This window comes from Gobio gobio, assembly GCF_949357685.1.
Source record: "Gobio gobio genome assembly, chromosome: 3".
Classification (NCBI taxonomy): Eukaryota; Metazoa; Chordata; class Actinopteri; order Cypriniformes; family Gobionidae; genus Gobio; species Gobio gobio.
The window spans coordinates 59912192-59930253 of NC_137099.1; the positions used below are offsets into that span (position 1 = coordinate 59912192).

The 18062-nt window shown below is 38.0% G+C and overlaps 2 protein-coding genes across 3 annotated transcripts in view; both read right to left on the reverse strand.

Annotated features, from left to right (window-relative positions):
- LOC307122967 (uncharacterized protein) overlaps nt 1–18062 on the reverse strand; it is a 158576-nt gene that overhangs the window by 88627 nt on the left and 51887 nt on the right. The window lies entirely within an intron of this gene.
- Nucleotides 1–18062, reverse strand: part of LOC307122952 (complement C3-like) — a 119895-nt gene that overhangs the window by 54893 nt on the left and 46940 nt on the right. For both annotated transcript variants that reach the window (XR_013816112.1, XM_079811297.1), the window contains exons 21-26: nt 17413–17619; nt 12210–12267; nt 11499–11582; nt 9477–9680; nt 9291–9366; nt 57–216 (exon numbers count right to left, since the gene is read on the reverse strand). Coding sequence is in view for 1 of the 2 variants with exons in the window: in XM_079811297.1 (XP_079667423.1) it covers nt 57–216; nt 9291–9366; nt 9477–9680; nt 11499–11582; nt 12210–12267; nt 17413–17619 (789 nt within the window). In the remaining variant the exon portion in view is untranslated. The remainder of the gene's footprint in view (nt 1–56; nt 217–9290; nt 9367–9476; nt 9681–11498; nt 11583–12209; nt 12268–17412; nt 17620–18062) is intronic.

Genomic DNA, 18062 nt, shown 5'->3' on the forward strand with positions numbered 1-18062 from the left:
ATTTCTCCTCCCCAGATGAGTTTAAATGCAGTCAGTCATTGGCACATTCAACTTACCACCATCTCTCCATGAATTACAGCTGTCTCCTCTTTAAAGGAGCCGTCTGGCAGTTGTTTTTGCAGAACAAGCCACTTGAGGGCACTGCAGAGCACATTATCCTCTATAACAATTAAGCTTCTGGCCATGGCGAAGACTTTAGCCACATATGCAGTCAGCCTTAAACAAACAGAAACAAATCAAATTATAATTTATAAAACACAAATAATAATACAAATTATAATTTTGTTTTTTTTAAATGACTGGGAATGGAGAAACAAATGCTCAGAGATGTAAAGTCCAGGGGTCAGAAAGTAAAAGTCCTGCCATATTTTTATTCCACTCATGCACTCAGTCAGCTGATTTCACTAATTAATTCTACCTCCTGTCTGAAAATCTGTGCTATTAGCAAATTCAAGTGTTTGGAACAAAATACCGAGCAGGACTAGCCTGATGTTGTCATACTCAATTCGAGTCAGAATATGAGTTCAATCTGCTCCATTGGGCTGTGATTATGGGGCATGTTTCAACCGAAACAGGAAAGACCTCAATTGGATAGACCTACAACCAATCAGAGCAACGGAGCGACGCATAACGTTAGTTGTCAAATGTCAACAGAACTCAACTACACGCACGATTTTCCCGCGGGCTGTTTTTCCAGGTCAACAGGTTGGAGCGACCCCAATTATGTGATATTTAGACCCAGGAATGCGAATTTTAGCATTCTTACCAACACGATCATCATTTCTGAGAGAAATAGTGAAGGTGAATGCATATACGAACAAGTTCTCTGTTTAGGATTAGAACAAATTCAACCCAAGCGCTCTTTGGTGACGTGGATGATTACGACCAAACTTCTCAACGTCAAATGTTGTGGGCGGGGCTAAGTTCGGCTGGCATCCAGGCTAAAGCAGGACTTATCTTCTGAACCTGGACTCTCCACCTCTGTTCACATTTCGAAGTCTCTGCTGCCCTGTGGTGGACAACTTGAGACACTGACAATCACAAGATCTCAGCAGAGGAGGTTTAAACAACTCCACAAACAGCATTACCAGCTTCACACATTACTAACCAGACTGACTTTATTTCTGTCAGACATCTACAGAAGCTCTTTTTGAGAATTAACAGAGGTTTAGATGCTGATGGTTTATTGAAAATAATAAAGTCACCATTATGTTGATCAGTATTTGCTTTAGTTCAGCTCTTGACCATTGTTTAATATTATACTTTGTCTGGCTGTTTGTTATGACATGAGCAGCAAGAAAAATATGATCAGTTGATGTTGGCTCATTGAAGAGAAGAATATAATCATCATGTTGTGGCTTAATTCACTGATCTTATGACTGAGTTTTAAATGGGTGACATTTGTTATTCATTTCTGTTTGATTATTGTTGTGATTCTGCATCAAGAGACTCAGTTTAATCACACATTATCAGAATGCATTGAACACTAAACATTTCGAACTCCTGCGAGGTCAACTCACACTCAGACATCAAGAATCAGCCTATGAATCTCAACAATCCGTGCTTGTTAAGTCGTGAAGTAAGGAACGCCATTTCTGGGTCCAAGCCTCAACTCGTTTCACTCGAGAATGCCATCAACGGCTGTTTATGAGCGCTATTTATTCATATTAAACATCAAACATTTTAGAAAGTTAAACATTTTAAATACTTACAGTCTATACAACAGTCTCTGTGCTCACAGCGTCACAGACATTAATATTTTAACGATTTATAAAAGATGAATCACTGTATGGCCATCTGGAATTTTGGTATGAAGTTAAAGGTTGTGATTATAAATTTTTTTGTAGTATTACACCACATTGTGTGTGTGTATATTTGCACCATTTGTTGTTTTTCTTGTGGTATGAGTTAGAGCGTTTGGACCCGGAAGCGCTGCCGCGTGACGTCAGACTTAACAACCGAACGGTGACAGGATTCTATGCCACAAGGCATTCTGGGAGCCATGGGTGAGTTTGTATGATGCACCCAGAATGCATTGTGGCATGAAGTCACCCTTGATGAGATTCATACGCTGATTCTTGATGTCTGTGTGGATCTGATTGATGTCATATTAACTTTTTGTGCTTTGTTAAAATCTAAGGTTACACTTTATTTTGATGGTCCCTTTTGAACATTCTGTTGACTATAAGTAACTTTGCACTTACATGTTTACTAACTCTCACTAGAATATTAGTTATGTATTAGTAGACTGGTAGGGTTAGGGTTAGAATAAGTTGACATGTAGTTGCAAAGTTACTTATAGTCAGTGTAATGTCTGTTGATGGACCATCACAATAAAGAGTTAGCAGATATTAAGCAGACGGTCTACTAATACTCTAGTGAGAGTTAGTTGACATGTAGTAGCAAAGTTACTTATAGTCAACAGAATGTTCAAAAGGGACCATCAAAATAAAGTGTTACCAAATCTAATAACTGATTATTATAATACTGCAGGATCTCACGCTTCTGTACGCAAGGTTTGTAGTGCAAATGTATTATTAAAGGAACACTCCACTTTTTTTTAAAAAATAGGCTCATTTTACAAGTCCCCTAGAGTTAAATAGTTGAGTTTAACCATTTTTGAATGCGTAAAATAAAGTGGAGTGTTCCTTTAACACAACACACTTGTTAGGCTCAAATAATACCAAGCAATATCATACATAAAATGTCATTATAAAACCATCACCAAGGTAATCATAATCACCGGATGTTACTGCTCTTTAGCTTCCTTTGCTATTTCAAATGTGTTTTACCAACATACATTCGCAGAAGCCAAAAGAGAAAGACAATTAATAAGAGTAAAGAGTCCAACTAATGGAAACACTGATCACTGTCATGGTGAGTTCAGATGAAACACATTAGAGTTAAACCTCTGTTAATTCTCAATAGGAGCTTCTGTAGTCGTCTGACAGTAATAAAGTCAGTCTGGTTAGTAATGTGTGAAGCTGGTAATGCTGTTTGTGGAGTTGTTTAATCCTCCTCTGCTGAGATCTTTAGAGATTTAATGTCTTTGTTTATCTTCAGTTGATTTCATCTAAAGCTGTGGCTGAAGTCAGTTGTCATTGTCACAATGTTGCTATCTGGGTAGGAGTCAGTAAAGACGTTGTCCATGAAGTTCTTCCTATGTGGTTCACGTCATGAACAAATTAGTTTCTGTGTGTGTTCAAATTCAACTGTTGCCATATATTATTTTATAAAATATACACAATCTTAAATCTACCCCCAGAGTCATCCTTGTATATTCCCTCTTTACTTGAAAATGTGATTGACTGAAAAGGCTATACCATTCCTTGTTTATTTTACTTGATGAGTTATTAAATTATGCAACTTGGACCCAATAATTACTCAACATTCCTAGAAACCAGATTTAATTGCAATAAAGAAAGCAGTATTTGGGTGTAATAAACCTTTAAAAACCTCTAAAAAAAATGGCTTAAAATACTGCCTTGGTGGCACTTGTTTCGGATCTCCAAAACTAGGGTCCTGGAAATGCATTCCTGGGATTGCGGTTCTCGATTCGGTAGGTGGCGCTGTCACAAAAAAATAGGGTCCTACACAGCAAAAACTCCAGAGTTAAATTAACTATCCTGGTAGTATATGTGAAACCACACTCAAGAGTGTTAAAGTGTTAAAATAAGAGTGTTAAAGTAACACTGAAGCAGTGTTAAAGTTAATGAGATAATTAAGTGATTTATTGAGTGATGATTGGCCATTATTGAAGATACCTGATATTAACAAGCAGAATAACCAAATGAGAAAAATCTTTAAAATATGTCACCATTATGGTGAACAGTGTTTGATTTACTTTTGATCCTGACCCTTGGCTTTTTTTAAGATTATATTTTGTTTGCTGTTAAATCGTAGCAGTCAGTAGTAGTAGTGGGAAGTTCAGATCATTTTACTGACTCGGATCTTTGAGTCTCGTTCAACAAAATGCACTTATCTTTTTTCGAGTCATTTTGTTCATTTCAGAAAAATATAATTAAAATGACATGTTAAATAGCCCAACCCATCTAGTACTTATGAAAATATTGATTACATTTGTAAAACTAAATAAAAATAAACTATAGAGTACTGCAACCAAAGCCAAATGATAAGAAACTGAAACGTTTAATTAATTGATTAGTTGTTGGGTCAGGCTATTGCAGTCTAACTCTGTTAGTTCACCTCACCTCCTGATCCAAGACATTCTTTCTTTTGCAACTTCATATTTATCACGTTTGTTCTCCGCCTCTGGTGTCTTCGAACTCCTCGAGACGTTATTTGTTGACTCGTCTGTGTCTGACTCTGATCTGGGACCGGGCCATGTGACACAGGTCCGGGAACAGAATGATTAGTTCATCTTTCGAGTCTCGAGTCTCGAGTTCGGGTTTGAGTCTTTCGTTCTTCCTGTCAGTCCCATAGAGTCTATGCTGTCAGTAACGGAAACAGAAAAGATTAGTTCTTACGAGTCTTTCGGGTTTGACGTTTGAGTCATTCGTTCTTTTGCCACGTGACTTCTCACCGTATTGAACACTAGTTCAAAAAAATAACTACGTGCTTGTTAGTAAAAAGGTTGTGAACTAGTGTTCAATAAGGTGACAAGTCACGTGGCAAAAGAACGAATGACTCAAACATCAAACCCGAAAGACTCGTAAGAACTAATCTTTTCTGTTTCTGTTACTGACAGCATAGACTCTATGGGACTGACAGGAAGAACGAAAGACTCAAACCCGAGACTCGAGACTCAAGAGATGAACTAATAATTTTTGTTGTTTCCAGTACAGATTCAGCGTAATGCGCATGCGCGGTCAACACAAAATGAACGAATCACTCTCTGAGACAACTTGGTAGTCCCGAGTCATATTAAAGAGTACCGAGTTATTTTTTTTATAGGCACACGCAAATCAAGAATCAGTGTAGGAATTTCAACAATGGTGACAAACAGCTTGTAAAGCTCATAATTTATTCATGCAGTAATGAATGATGGGAGCCATGGAAGAATTTTGATTGATGGATCCCAGAATGCACTGCAACATGCTTTATGATGGTCACCACTGTTGAGATTCTCAGGCTGATTCATGATAGCTGTGAAAATATATATTTATATGTTTTTTGATCAGAACAACTTTTAAGAAAACCTTTGGATTAAGTTGAAAATACTTGATTTTATCCTTTGTAATCTGAAGCCAGTTGTAAATGGAACTCAGATATAAAGCTATAATTGATGATTCAGCTGAATTGATGATGATGTCAGAACATCAGCAATACCACCTGATCAACTTTTACTTGTCTGGCTGTTAAAGCAACCAAATCTAAAGTGTTAATTGTTAAGGGCAAGATCCAAACTAAATCAAACACGTATTACCATAATGGTGACTTAAGAATTGTGGTGTTCTCCTTTGGTGATTCTGCTTGTTATCATCAGGTGTCTTCAATAATGGCCAATCATCACTCAATTAATCACTTAATTATCTCATTAACCTAAACACAGTGTTACTTTAACACTCTTATTTTAACACTTTAATGCTGCGTTCACACCAAACGCGAATTGAGCGTCAGGCGCGAGTGATTTCAATGTTAAGTCAATGGAAAGGCGCGTTGACACGCGTCTGGAGGTCCCGCGGCGCGGAAGGCGCGTTACGCGCGGCGCGAAGGACGCGAATCCGCTTCATTCGCGCGTCCAGTTCGCGCGAATGGCGCGAATTGGACGCAAATTGAGCGTCTTGCGCGATACGCGCGTTACACGCGAATGGTGCTTTTGTGGATTCACGCGTTTGAAGCGAATTCGCATCTGACGCCCGAGTTGAAAAATTTGAACTTTGGCGTCAATTCGCGCCGCGTTAACCAATCAGGAGCCTGCTTGCTGCTGTCACGTGGTAAAGTGACGTGTATGAGAAACCCTGCATAAATTAAAAACAGTACTATTGTGTCACAAAATGTAGTTTTAAGACGTTTTCAGGTGGGAATGTAGTTGTTTAAAGCTCAAATCTGTGGTTTATTTATAAAGAGAGTGCCTATTTAAAAAAAATAATCTTGTGTTTTTGGAGTTGTGAGATCCAGGCGATCACCGCGGGCAATCACTGCTCATAACCCCGGCGAAGGCAGCCTTTCCTCGGCCAGTCCTTCTGGCGTCTGCCGCTGGCTCTGATGTCCTGTAGTGGTTCGTTTTGTGTAGATCTAACGGCCGAGCTTTGCTCTCATGAATCTATAATTTGTTGTCTGCCAAATCGTTTTGACTGAGGGCAAAGAGAAGTTTAATAACTTTATATTTTAAGGATATTTAAATATACATGTACTGAAGATGATGTAGGAGTTGCCTGGACCACATTTGTGTGGCTATTAATGCTTAATATATATGTTTAATGAAAATGAAAAGAGGCAGAGTGGTGTTTTATGACATATTTCTCCTGGAGTGCCTTGAACGCGCGTCAATTTCGCTTCCAGCGCTCGATTTCTACGCGCGTCCAATTCTCTGCTGACGCGCGAATGCATTCAAAATGTACGCGCGTGAAACTAGACGCGGTAGACGCGATTTTGACGCTCAATTCGCGTTTGGTGTGAACGCAGCATAACACTCTTGAGTGTGGTCTCACATATACTCCCAGGAGAGTTAATTTAACACTGGAGTTTTTGCTGTGTAGAAATGCGGTCCTGAAAGTGCAGCCTCCGGCATTGCAGACGGATAATGTTGGAGTAAATGACGCTTGGGTTTACTGTATGTGTGTCACATGATGGCGGCTTTCTGCTCCCTGCAAGCGGAATCTTTTGAGGACACAGCAGATTGCCATTCATTTGCTGCCCTGATTACACTCGCTATGTGCAAATACACTGCAGGCTCACTCTTGCTCGTGTCCAAGGTAAACTAAGCTGATCTATTTTGCCCAGATCAAATACATTAACATTGCCATATCCATACCCATCACCACACTCACAGAAATATTTCACCCAAAATTTAAGATTTATGTAATTTTATTAAATGACAAATTCCCATTTATATTTTTTTCATAATTTTAACACAAATCTACCAAATAAACTTTACACAATTTATTTTCATTAGGATAATAAAACCTATTTATTTAAAATACATAAAGTTTATTGTATAAATTGCATAATAATTAAGAGAACTAAATCAGGATAATTAAAAAAGTTAAATAACATTTATTTGAATCATGTTAAATGTATATTCATGGCAGAGTTAGTTTTTATGCATTTACATCTATTTGATTTTATTTAAAAACTCATATTTTTAAAATCTATACATTAAAAGTAAATAAACTCTAAAAGATTTAATCAATTTTACAATTTATTTAATGCAATTAGTTAATAAATACTAACATTGTTTGAATAATAAGAGTGATAAAACAAACAAGATTCTGTTATTTAAAGTTTATGTGATTGGTTTTCATCAAAGTTATGAAAAAAAATCCATTTGGGAAACAGGAAACAACGTCACTTTCGCTGGACACAAGCCCTCGAGATATTGTGGGAATCCGTCACACACATCCCACTGAGCAAAGGCGTACGTTGAAAAGACGTCCACTGAGGAGCCAGAATGAAAGTTTTTATGACGTCTGTTTTTGACGTGTTCTGCACGTCCGATATAGACGTTCATGGAACCTCAAGGTTAAAAACTAGTTCAAAATATGGACATATTTTCCATTTGTAATTGCAACGGTGACAATCAAGCATGAGTTTTGTACTTTGAAGCTACCCATCATGCATTACAGCATGAAGTTTTTTTTTTATGATTGTCACCGTTGTTGTGAATCATATGCAAAATCTTGATGTCTGTGTGTGACTATGAGAAATATTTTCTCAAAACAATGTGCACCTGCTGTTTTATCATCTTTCAATATGAGTGATTTGTTTATTGCTATTGGTGTCAATACAGCAGATTCACAAGGTTATAGTATATAAACAAATTATTATTTGCCGAACAAGAACCTAAAACTCAAAAGCACAACATCAGATTCTAGACTTCTGATGATTTAGTCATCAACAAGAAGCTGACAACACCTGAAGTCACTTTATCTTTGCTTTCTCAGCCATAAGTATTGTGTTTCACACACACAGTTACAGCAGCCAAAGAAAAGCTAACACAAATACAGGGACCAAGAGCCCAACTAAAGCAAACGCTTCCCACCACAATGGTGACTTCAACTGAAACATAAACATCAACATCTAAAGCTCTGTTAATTCTCAGTAAGAGCTTCTGTAGACGTCTGACAGAAATAGTCAAAGTGTGTCTTATGTCTGTGATTAAGGGCAGCACCAGTGTCTCAGTGGGAAACACTGTCTCCTCACAGCAAGAAGATCCTGGATTGAATCCCACGATTCTCTCACGATCCAAAGATGTGTGAATTACAGATGCTAAGTTGTCTAAAGTGTCTAAAGGTGTGAGCTAAGTTTCTTTTATTTTCATGATTTCTGGACAAACACACACTGTCTGTGAGTTGCTTTGCAATTACAAATGGAAAATATGTCCACAATGAGCACATTTGAACTAGTTTTTAACCTTGAGGTTCCATGAGCGTCTATATCGGACGTGCAGAACACGTCAAAAACAGACGTCATAAAAACTTTCATTCTGGCTCCTCAGTGGACGTCTTTTCAACGTACGCCTTTGCTCAGTGGGATGTGTGTGACGGATTCCCACAATATCTCGAGGGCTTGTGTCCAGCGAAAGTGACGTCGTTTCCTGTTTCCCAAATGGATTTTTTTTCATAACTTTGATGAAAACCAATCACATAAACTTTAAATAACAGAATCTTGTTTGTTTTATAACTCTTATTATTCAAAAAATGTTAGTATTTATTAACTAATTGCATTAAATAAATTGTAAAATTGATTAAATCTTTTAGAGTTTATTTACTTTTAATGTATAGATTTTAAAAATATGAGTTTTTAAATAAAATCAAATAGATGTAAATGCATAAAAACTAACTCTGCCATGAATATACATTTAACATGATTCAAATAAATGTTATTTAACTTTTTTAATTATCCTGATTTAGTTCTCTTAATTATTATGCAATTTATACAATAAACTTTATGTATTTTAAATAAATAGGTTTTATTATCCTAATGAAAATAAATTGTGTAAAGTTTATTTGGTAGATTTGTGTTAAAATTATGAAAAAAATATAAATGGGAATTTGTCATTTAATAAAATTACATAAATCTTAAATTTTGGGTGAAATATTTCTGTGAGTGCATGCCAATCTCTCTGAGAGTCATGACAGAAATAAAATTGATTGAAATGAAAATACCATGTGCTGCTTGGCCTGTTTACAAAGGCAGCGTAGGATCCTTCAGATTTACGGTAAACCAGCTGTCGTGTGTAACCTTAATGCAAAATAAGATAAAGAAAAAAATACTTGTTGTTTATTGTTTATTCTGTTTTCTTTTATTTTAAATCATAGTCAAATTATTTATATCTGTTGTATTCTGCTGACCTGTGTTGATATGTTCAACGGCTTCACTACGGCGCTGCATGCCAACATTCTCCCACTGATTGGTGTTGTCCAGATAATGAGTGGCAATGAGAGGTAGAGTCATAAGGATCATGTTCTGTTCTCCACAATGACGGGGCTGGACAATAAGGCGACCCATGAAGTCTCCACTGATGGCCTGTGCGACTGTCTGAGAGATCTCTTCACCTGGAAGGAGGAAAAAGTAAATGCATGCTGAGAATTCAGTTTTTTACTAGCTATCTTTGTTACAAAGAGCTGTCATTTATGCAACACTATGATATGACTGGTAGATTTTTAACTGACAGCTCAAGCAGTAATGTTTTCAGACTTTACAACTCCTAGTGAATAGTGGATTTGGAAATTCTTTAGGAGCAATGCTGTAGAGTGTAGTAGTGTAGAATTTTATTTATTGTGAATTGCGAGAGAAAAATCGATGCATCTTTATTCTCTCTCCAACGATTCTGGATCAATTCTGAGAATTTGAGCGGTTAAACTAATCTTTTATAATGCAGTGTGTCGGTTATGCAGTGATACGTTATGAAATTGTTGCGGGGCAAATTATTTGTAATATCAATTTAATAATAAAAGTAGGCCTACCCTAATAATAATAAATTGGAAATACTAAATCCTCATGATATCGATAGCTGATGGGCTATCTCTCTATACACCATGTCATTGTCTATCGTTGCAACCCGGCAAGGGGGTTTATCACGCATATTTCATAGTGTGATAGTGTTGAGAAACAGGAAGTAGAATGTCCCTTGGTGACCGATATTTGAAACGCCTCCTCTCAACCTGTTGCTTTATTTTAGTTGCTGATGTCTTTTTATTTAAAATATTTTTAGTGGACTCAAATTAAATACATTCACAGTAATAATATGCTCACATTACTATAAATACTAGTTTATACATTTGAATGACAGTTGGCCAAAATAAGGCAGTCGTTTTCTTCAAATGAAATGAGTTTCACTCAAGTTTTTATGGTATTTTTACAGTAGCATACTGTGAAGTAGATTACAGTAAATAACTCTACAATTAACAGTAAATTAATGTCAACAGTGTTGTCAGTATTTTACTGTAAAAAAGCCTGGTAAGGTCTAACAGTGTTCTCTATCAGTCAGTCACGAAAAACGTTACGTCAGTGACTGACAAATTGGTATCTCGCCTGAGCCGAGCGTTTCTGGAGATGATTCTGCTCTGCTTTCATCTTTGTGGTGGCTGAATCATGCAGCCGCTGTGCTCTTGCAACACCTCACACTCCTGGGAGAGTGGAAACTCCACCCCCAGGTGGGCCAGCTGATTTGGACCCAGCAGACACAGTATATCAATGTGACGTCAGGAATACATTGGAACCCAACTAATCCAACGTCAGTCAGACGTCATATTCGGGTTGAAAATGAAAGTTGAAGTCTAAACCCAATGTTTGTTTGACGTCAAGCTCCAACGTCAGACAGAAATTGAATTTTGGTTGGAATAAGCACTGCACTGTAAAAAAAAACAATTCGTACAAAAGGGTGAACTGTATGAGCAGAGGAGGATTAAACAACTCCACAAACAGCATTACCAGCTTCACACATTACTAACCAGACTGACTTTATTCCAACCAAAATTCAACATTGGAGCTTGACGTCAAACCAATTTTAATTCGTCTGACTGAAGTTGAGGTCTACATCCTGTGCCTGCTGGGCAGACACATGTAAACCTGTTTGCTCCTCCGGACACATCCCACTGGCAGTTGTTTTACTCCCTGACTGAGGTAAGCAAGTATGTGTTCCCCCCAGTGAGCCTGCTCACACAAGTGCTATCTGGTTGTGTAAAAAAATAAATAAAAAAAGGTGAATAAAAGTGACTGCAATTATTACAAACCAGCCTCCAACAATACGTACAACAAAATGTTGTACATAGAAGAATAGACAGATGTAATCAGATAATGATTCTAGATATAGGCTCCATCTCTCTTTAAAGAAATAATCTCTACAAGTTCCTGAAAACATTGTTACTTACCAGTAATCGAGATGTAGGTGTTAGCAGGTGTGTCTGGAATTCGATCAGATGGTGTTTCAGCTCTAACAACTACAGGTCTCTCCCCTGATCCATTTGCGATGAGAAACAGAAGAACAGGAAGATGAAGGAGTCATGAGTCATGTGCTGATAAGATTGTGTAAGGTTTTGGTGAGTTTTGAGTAAGAAAAGAGCAGGAGTTGATTATAAACTCCTGATTAGCTAGAACTATATTGTCTGGCTATCACCAGACAAATCTCAATTTAAGATTGAACATTGGTCTGGGGAGTCTGCTCTGTTTTTCCTACTGCACAAGAGGCGTGATCAACTGGCATAATTCAAATGACTCTGTACGCAATTGGATAGTCCTTCAACCAATCAGAGCACAAGAGGCGTGATCAACAGGCAACGACCCATCGCTTCTCTATCCGTCATCGTGTTAAACCAGCCTATAGCACACCAGGGGGATAAGTCAGTCTGTGATTGGTTCCCGCAAAAGTGTAACAGAAGCAGTAGAAATGAATGTACAGGTTTCCAGAGTAAGCTGCAGGGTGAAATCAAATCGCCGTCAGATCAGACTGGGTTTACCCAGTCTAAGAACTATAATGATATTCATAAAATTTCTTTCATAATTTGCTGGAAGTGTAATGTGCAGTGTTGCATAACGGAAGAGTAACGCAATAATGTTATTGTGTAGTTCACAATAAATCTCACCATTCTTAACAGGATTGAGTTCCACATTTTGATGATATTTAGTCAGCACACCCTCAGACTGAAAGAGAGAGCAAGTTAACTATATGTGGTGCTCTGGTTTATCTATTCAGAAAAAAATGTCAAACATTTTTTATCATGATAGCAAGCCACCATTCGAAGTTCATCAATGTTAAATCAATGTTACTGTGTCGACGTTAACTGCATCGAACACACATTTGCACCCACAATTAATGTTGAAAAAATGTTGAAATTTCATCCAAAAATCAACGGTAATGGCATTGAATCAATGTTAAAATGTGATGTTGGTTCAGAAAATAAAACACAACAACTACAACTAAAGCCAACAGCCTTTGTGGACTTTGAATCAGTGTTAACCGAAACACATAACTTGTTGCAAAGAAAGCCAGAAACAAATATGATCAGGTGATAGTGCTCAGCATCATAAAGTAGAAAAATTCACCAATCACATCACTGACCAAAAGTGGCTATTTGTCATTAATAGATGATATTCATCAGCAACTCCTGTAAAAGATCAGAAAACATTTTAATCCCTGAATGACGGAAAAATTATTTAGACATGCACATTAAAATCCGCAAATGAATCTCAATAATGGTGACATGCTTTTGCAGCAACACTGATTATATAAGTTTTTGGCTTTCTTTGAAGCAAATTATGTATTTCAGCAAACACTGTTACATAGACCACAAAATCACATGTAGAGAACCAAGAGTCAAACTGCCCAACTAAGGAAACGCTGATCGCCATAACTGTGACTTGACATTTTCAATAAAACATCAAAATCAAAAACCTCTGTTAATTCTCAGTTTCTGCTGAGATCTTGAGAGATTGATTGTATTATTTTATCTTCAGTTGATTTCAGGCTGTGTGGCTTTAGTTGTAGTTGTGTTTCATTTTGTTAGAGTGAAAGCATGATGTTGAACCAACATCACATTGTAACATTGTTAAATCAATGTTAATGTGTCAATGTTAACTGCATTGAATCAACATCCCTTTTGCACCCGCAATTAATGTTGAAAAATGTTGACATTTCATCCAAAAATGAGTCAATGCCTTTACCATTGATTTTTGGATGAAATTTTCAACATTAATTGTGGGTGCAAAAGTGATTTTGCAATGATTTTTCAACAATTCAATGCAGTTAACATTGACACATTAACATTGATTTAACATTATTTAGATGGTGGCTTGCTATCTGGGTTAATCATTATATTAACAACCCACTGAGCAAAGTTATGTCCAAAAGACGTCTTTTCAATGTCTTTGCCCCTAGAGGCGTACGTTGAAAAGACGTCCACTGAGGAGCCAGAATGAAAGTTTTTATGACGTCTGTTTTTGACGTGTTCTGCACGTCCAATATAGACGTTCATGGAACCTCAAGGTTAAAAAACTAGTTCAAATGTGCTCATTGTGGACATATTTTCCATTTGTAATTGCAAAGCAACTCACAGACAGTGTGTGTTTGTCCAGAAATCATGAAAATAAAAGAAACTTAGCTCACACCTTTAGACACTTTAGACAACTTATCATCTGTAATTCACACATCTTTGGATCGTGAGAGAATCGTGGGATTCAATCCAGGATCTTCTTGCTGTGAGGAGACAGTGTTTCCCACTGAGACACTGGAGCTGCCCTTAATCACAGACATAAGACACACTTTGACTATTTCTGTCAGACGTCTACAGAAGCTCTTACTGAGAATTAACAGAGCTTTAGATGTTGATATTTATGGTTAATTTGAAGTCACCATTGTGGTGGGAAGCGTTTGCTTTAGTTGGGCTCTTGGTTGGGCTCAATGTATTTAAACAACAAATTTCTGAATATTTGATATTGGGCAAGAAAGGATTGCTGATGAACATCTAGTAATAACAATTGGCCAGATTTATTTTTTATGTTTCAAATATCTTTTTTATTTTATGCTATTGAAAGATAAATTACAAAACTCTGAAATAAATAAATTCTGTTCATGGCTTCTTTTGCAACAAATTATGTGTTTGAGTAAACACGGTTACAAAGACCACAAACTAACATCGAAAGCCAAGAATCAAACTGCCCAACTAAATGAAACACTGAATAAAACATTTTCAAAAAAACCAACCTCTAAACCTCTGTTAATTCTCAATAAGAACTTCTGTAGATGTCAGAAATAAAGTCAATCTGGTTTTAATAAGATAGATTGAATGTCTTATTTTATCTTCAATTGATTTAATCTAAGGCCCTGTCCACACGAACACGGGTATTTTCAAAACCGCAGCTTTTTCTACGCGGTTTGGCTGTTCGTCCACACGCAAACGCAGTATCCGGTTACTGAAACCGGACTTTTTTGAAAACTCCGGCCAGGGTGAAGTTTTTTAGAAACTCCGGTTACAGCGTTGTCGTGTAGAAGGTGAAACCGGAGATTTCGGCTTGTTAAGTCGAAATGTGCGCCGTTCTCTCCTTTGTTTGACATCAGATTGTGCGCCGTTATCGCTTTTGTTTATACATGAGTGGAGTCTATGCAATGGCGGACGTAACTTTTAATAACTCTGCTAACAGCGCTTATTACATACAGATACATGTGCAGTTATCTCATTGTATTGCAGAACAGAGGCGCCAGCATACAAAAATACAACATACCCGTAAATCCTCTAATATTTGCCTGTATTCCATTAGCGGCCGGGTCTCCAACATTGGCCGGTCTCGCTGTCACCGAAGGTAAATAAAGGCCGGTCTCTAATAGCGGCCGGGGCTATTATTAGAACCAACGTTTTTCTGGGCAGGCCTTAACATTATGCTTGCATGTGATAGTAACATGCAAGTACCACAGGGGTCATGTCAATCACCCAGACATCCCAAGTCTCCCGCATATTTATAGCAGCTCCCTGATGCCCGCAAATTAGTAAAATTCTCCCGCAATCTAGAGCGAGCGAGCAAGAGCGCGCATGCGAGACACAAACTGTGCACGCGCGCACGGCAGAGAGCGAGAAACCTTACGTGTGTGTGCTAGTGTGCACCTAATGAAGCGCATGTAAGACGGAGAGCGTCCTGATTGGCTTGTTTCGGTAAGTCAACCAATCAATTGTCAGTGTGGGCGGGCTTTTATCTCTTCGGGCTTTTATCTCTCGCCCCAAAAAACGAAAGTATAAAGTATAAACATAATGATAATCTTGCACGCTCTACAGTTTGTAACTAACATGTTATGGTTGAGTTAAACAAGTTTCATTTCATGTGCATATTTTTCAGGTCGGCTAGTTGCCAAGGCTACATGAAAACAACAAACTCCTTAGACCTGTTTAAAGTTGCAATGAAATATAAATAAAAGCAGTTTACATAAATAGTAGTATAAGCAGCTTATGTAAATAGTAAAAGTGATCTACATAATTTTAGGAGAGATACCTCCCTGAAATGACTTTTTTCAGGTTGGGATGTCTGATCAACTCTCTCGCACGTGAGACTTCAGTCACCGGGTCCGGTAGGCTAACGTTTACGGCGCGAGGATGAGAACAGACGCGCAGCGGTCAGCGGAACATGAGGATGACGAAGAGGATCTGTACAATAATTAACTTGTTGTAAAGGCTGGCGCGAGTGATGAGGAGTTTACAGGGAGAGATGAAAAGGAGGAGGAAACTGAGGAGGATGAGGATTAAACAGAATTGGAGGATTTTTTTTTTTATAACTTCAAACCAAACGAGACAGGAATGGTTAAACTTTGGAGCGGTAAGGTGTCTGTTGCCTTTTGTTATGAATCAATAACCTAATTATCACCGTGTATGGTTAAGTGTTTACAATGCACTACCGGTAGCCTATGTTTGCTACGTTTTTGTTACCATATTTCTACACTGGAATTTAGCCTGAATTACCGGTATTTGTTGTTAATGTTCTGTATGCATACCATAATGTTATGGTAACTGTACGTTTTCAATAAATGAACCTAGTATTTTATAGGTTGAAATAGACGCAAAATCTCATTTTTAGTCATTCTACTGGTAGTTTGATTTGCTCAAATAGAAATTGAGGCCTGCCTCTAATTCTGGCCTCCTTCCAATAAAGGCCTGGACCGCGATGCGCTTGAGTAAAATAAAGGCCCGGGCCTATATTAGAGGATTTACGGTAGTAAGGCAAGTGTGTGAAGCTTCAGTCCACTAGAGCCCTGCCCCTACAGTTACCTGTCAGTGTCACTGATTCCAAAGTAAACTTGTAGAAGGGTTTCACTGAGCCCATGGCATCCCTCAGTGCATCGGTGCCGTGGATGGGACCCATGTGGAAATCAAGCAGCCAATCATAGCGCAGTTTTGCGTTTTCATGTGGACGGAGATTTTTTTAAAACTGTGCTTGTGTGGACGCGATTGTTTTTTAAAACGGAGGAGGAAAAACTCTGGTTATAAAAATACCCGTGTACGTGTGGACTAGGCCTAAGGCTGAAGTCAGTTGTAGTTCTTGTGTTTCTCTTTCCTTCAGTGATTCTGCTCATTATCATCAGGTGTCTCAAATAATCAAACAATCATCACTCAATGAATCACTTAAGTATCTTATTAACTCTAACACTGCTTCAGTGTTACTTTAACACCCTGCGGGTGGTTCCCATATGAACACCGAGCGGTGTTAATTCAACACCGGGGAATTTACTGTGCACAATGGTGACTTCAAATGAAACATAAACATCTAAAGCTCTTTTAATTCTCAGTAAGAGCTTCTGTAGACGTCTGACAGAAATAGTCAAAGTGTGTCTTATGTCTGTGATTAAGGGCAGAACCAGTGTCTCAGTGGGAAACACTGTCTCCTCACAGCAAGAAGATCCTGGATTGAATCCCACGATTCTCTCACCATCCAAAGATGTGTGAATTACAGATGATAAGTTGTCTAAAGTGTCTAAAGGTGTGAGCTAAGTTTCTTTTATTTTCATGATTTCTGGACAAACACACACTGTCTGTGAGTTGCTTTGCAATTACAAATGGAAAATATGTCCACAATTTGAACTAGTTTTTAACCTTGAGGTTCCATGAACGTCTATATCGGACGTGCAGAACACGTCAAAAACAGACGTCATAAAAACTTTCATTCTGGCTCCTCAGTGGACTTCTTTTCAACGTACGCCTCTAGGGGCAAAGACATTGAAAAGACGTCTTTTGGACATAACTTTGCTCAGTGGGAAATGACTAAACCAAACAGAAAGGCTGAAAATATCAGAATACTCATCATACGTACCACCACCTTCAGGGTCTTTCTCACTCCATCCTCATACTCAAACATTGAAGCTTTGACCTCAATATCATGATCTCCCAGAGTCATGGGAATAATCACGTATGAAACCGCTGTGCTGGAGTCTTGGTCAATTTTTACTATTTTTCTGTATTTGCCTTTCTTACTGGCAAAGCTGCAAACATCAGCGGTCTCCATAAACTCCACACGCACCTGAGATAACAGAGAGAGAGACACAAATCACTTCAATATCTAGAGGAAACTTCCTCCAAAGTAAATGCATTTCAATTGAATATGAAATGTGTGATAAAAGAGGACATTTCTGTTTAAAGGGATAGTTCACCCAAAAATTAAAATTAGCCCATGAATTACTCACCCTCAAGTCATCCTAGGTGTATATGACATTCTTATTTATGGGGCGGCAGTGGCTCAGTGGTTCGGCCCCCCGGTTCTACCTGATCAAGTGTCGAGGTGTCCATGAGCAAGACACCTAAACCCAGCTGCTCCCGACGAGCTGGCGCTATATAAATGCAGTCCATTTACCATTTTATTTCAGACAAATAAAGTCAGAGTTATATTAAAAAAGTCCTGGCTCTTCCAAGCTTTATAATGGCAGTGACTTGTTCGGTCATTTTTGAAGTCCTTAAAAGTGCATC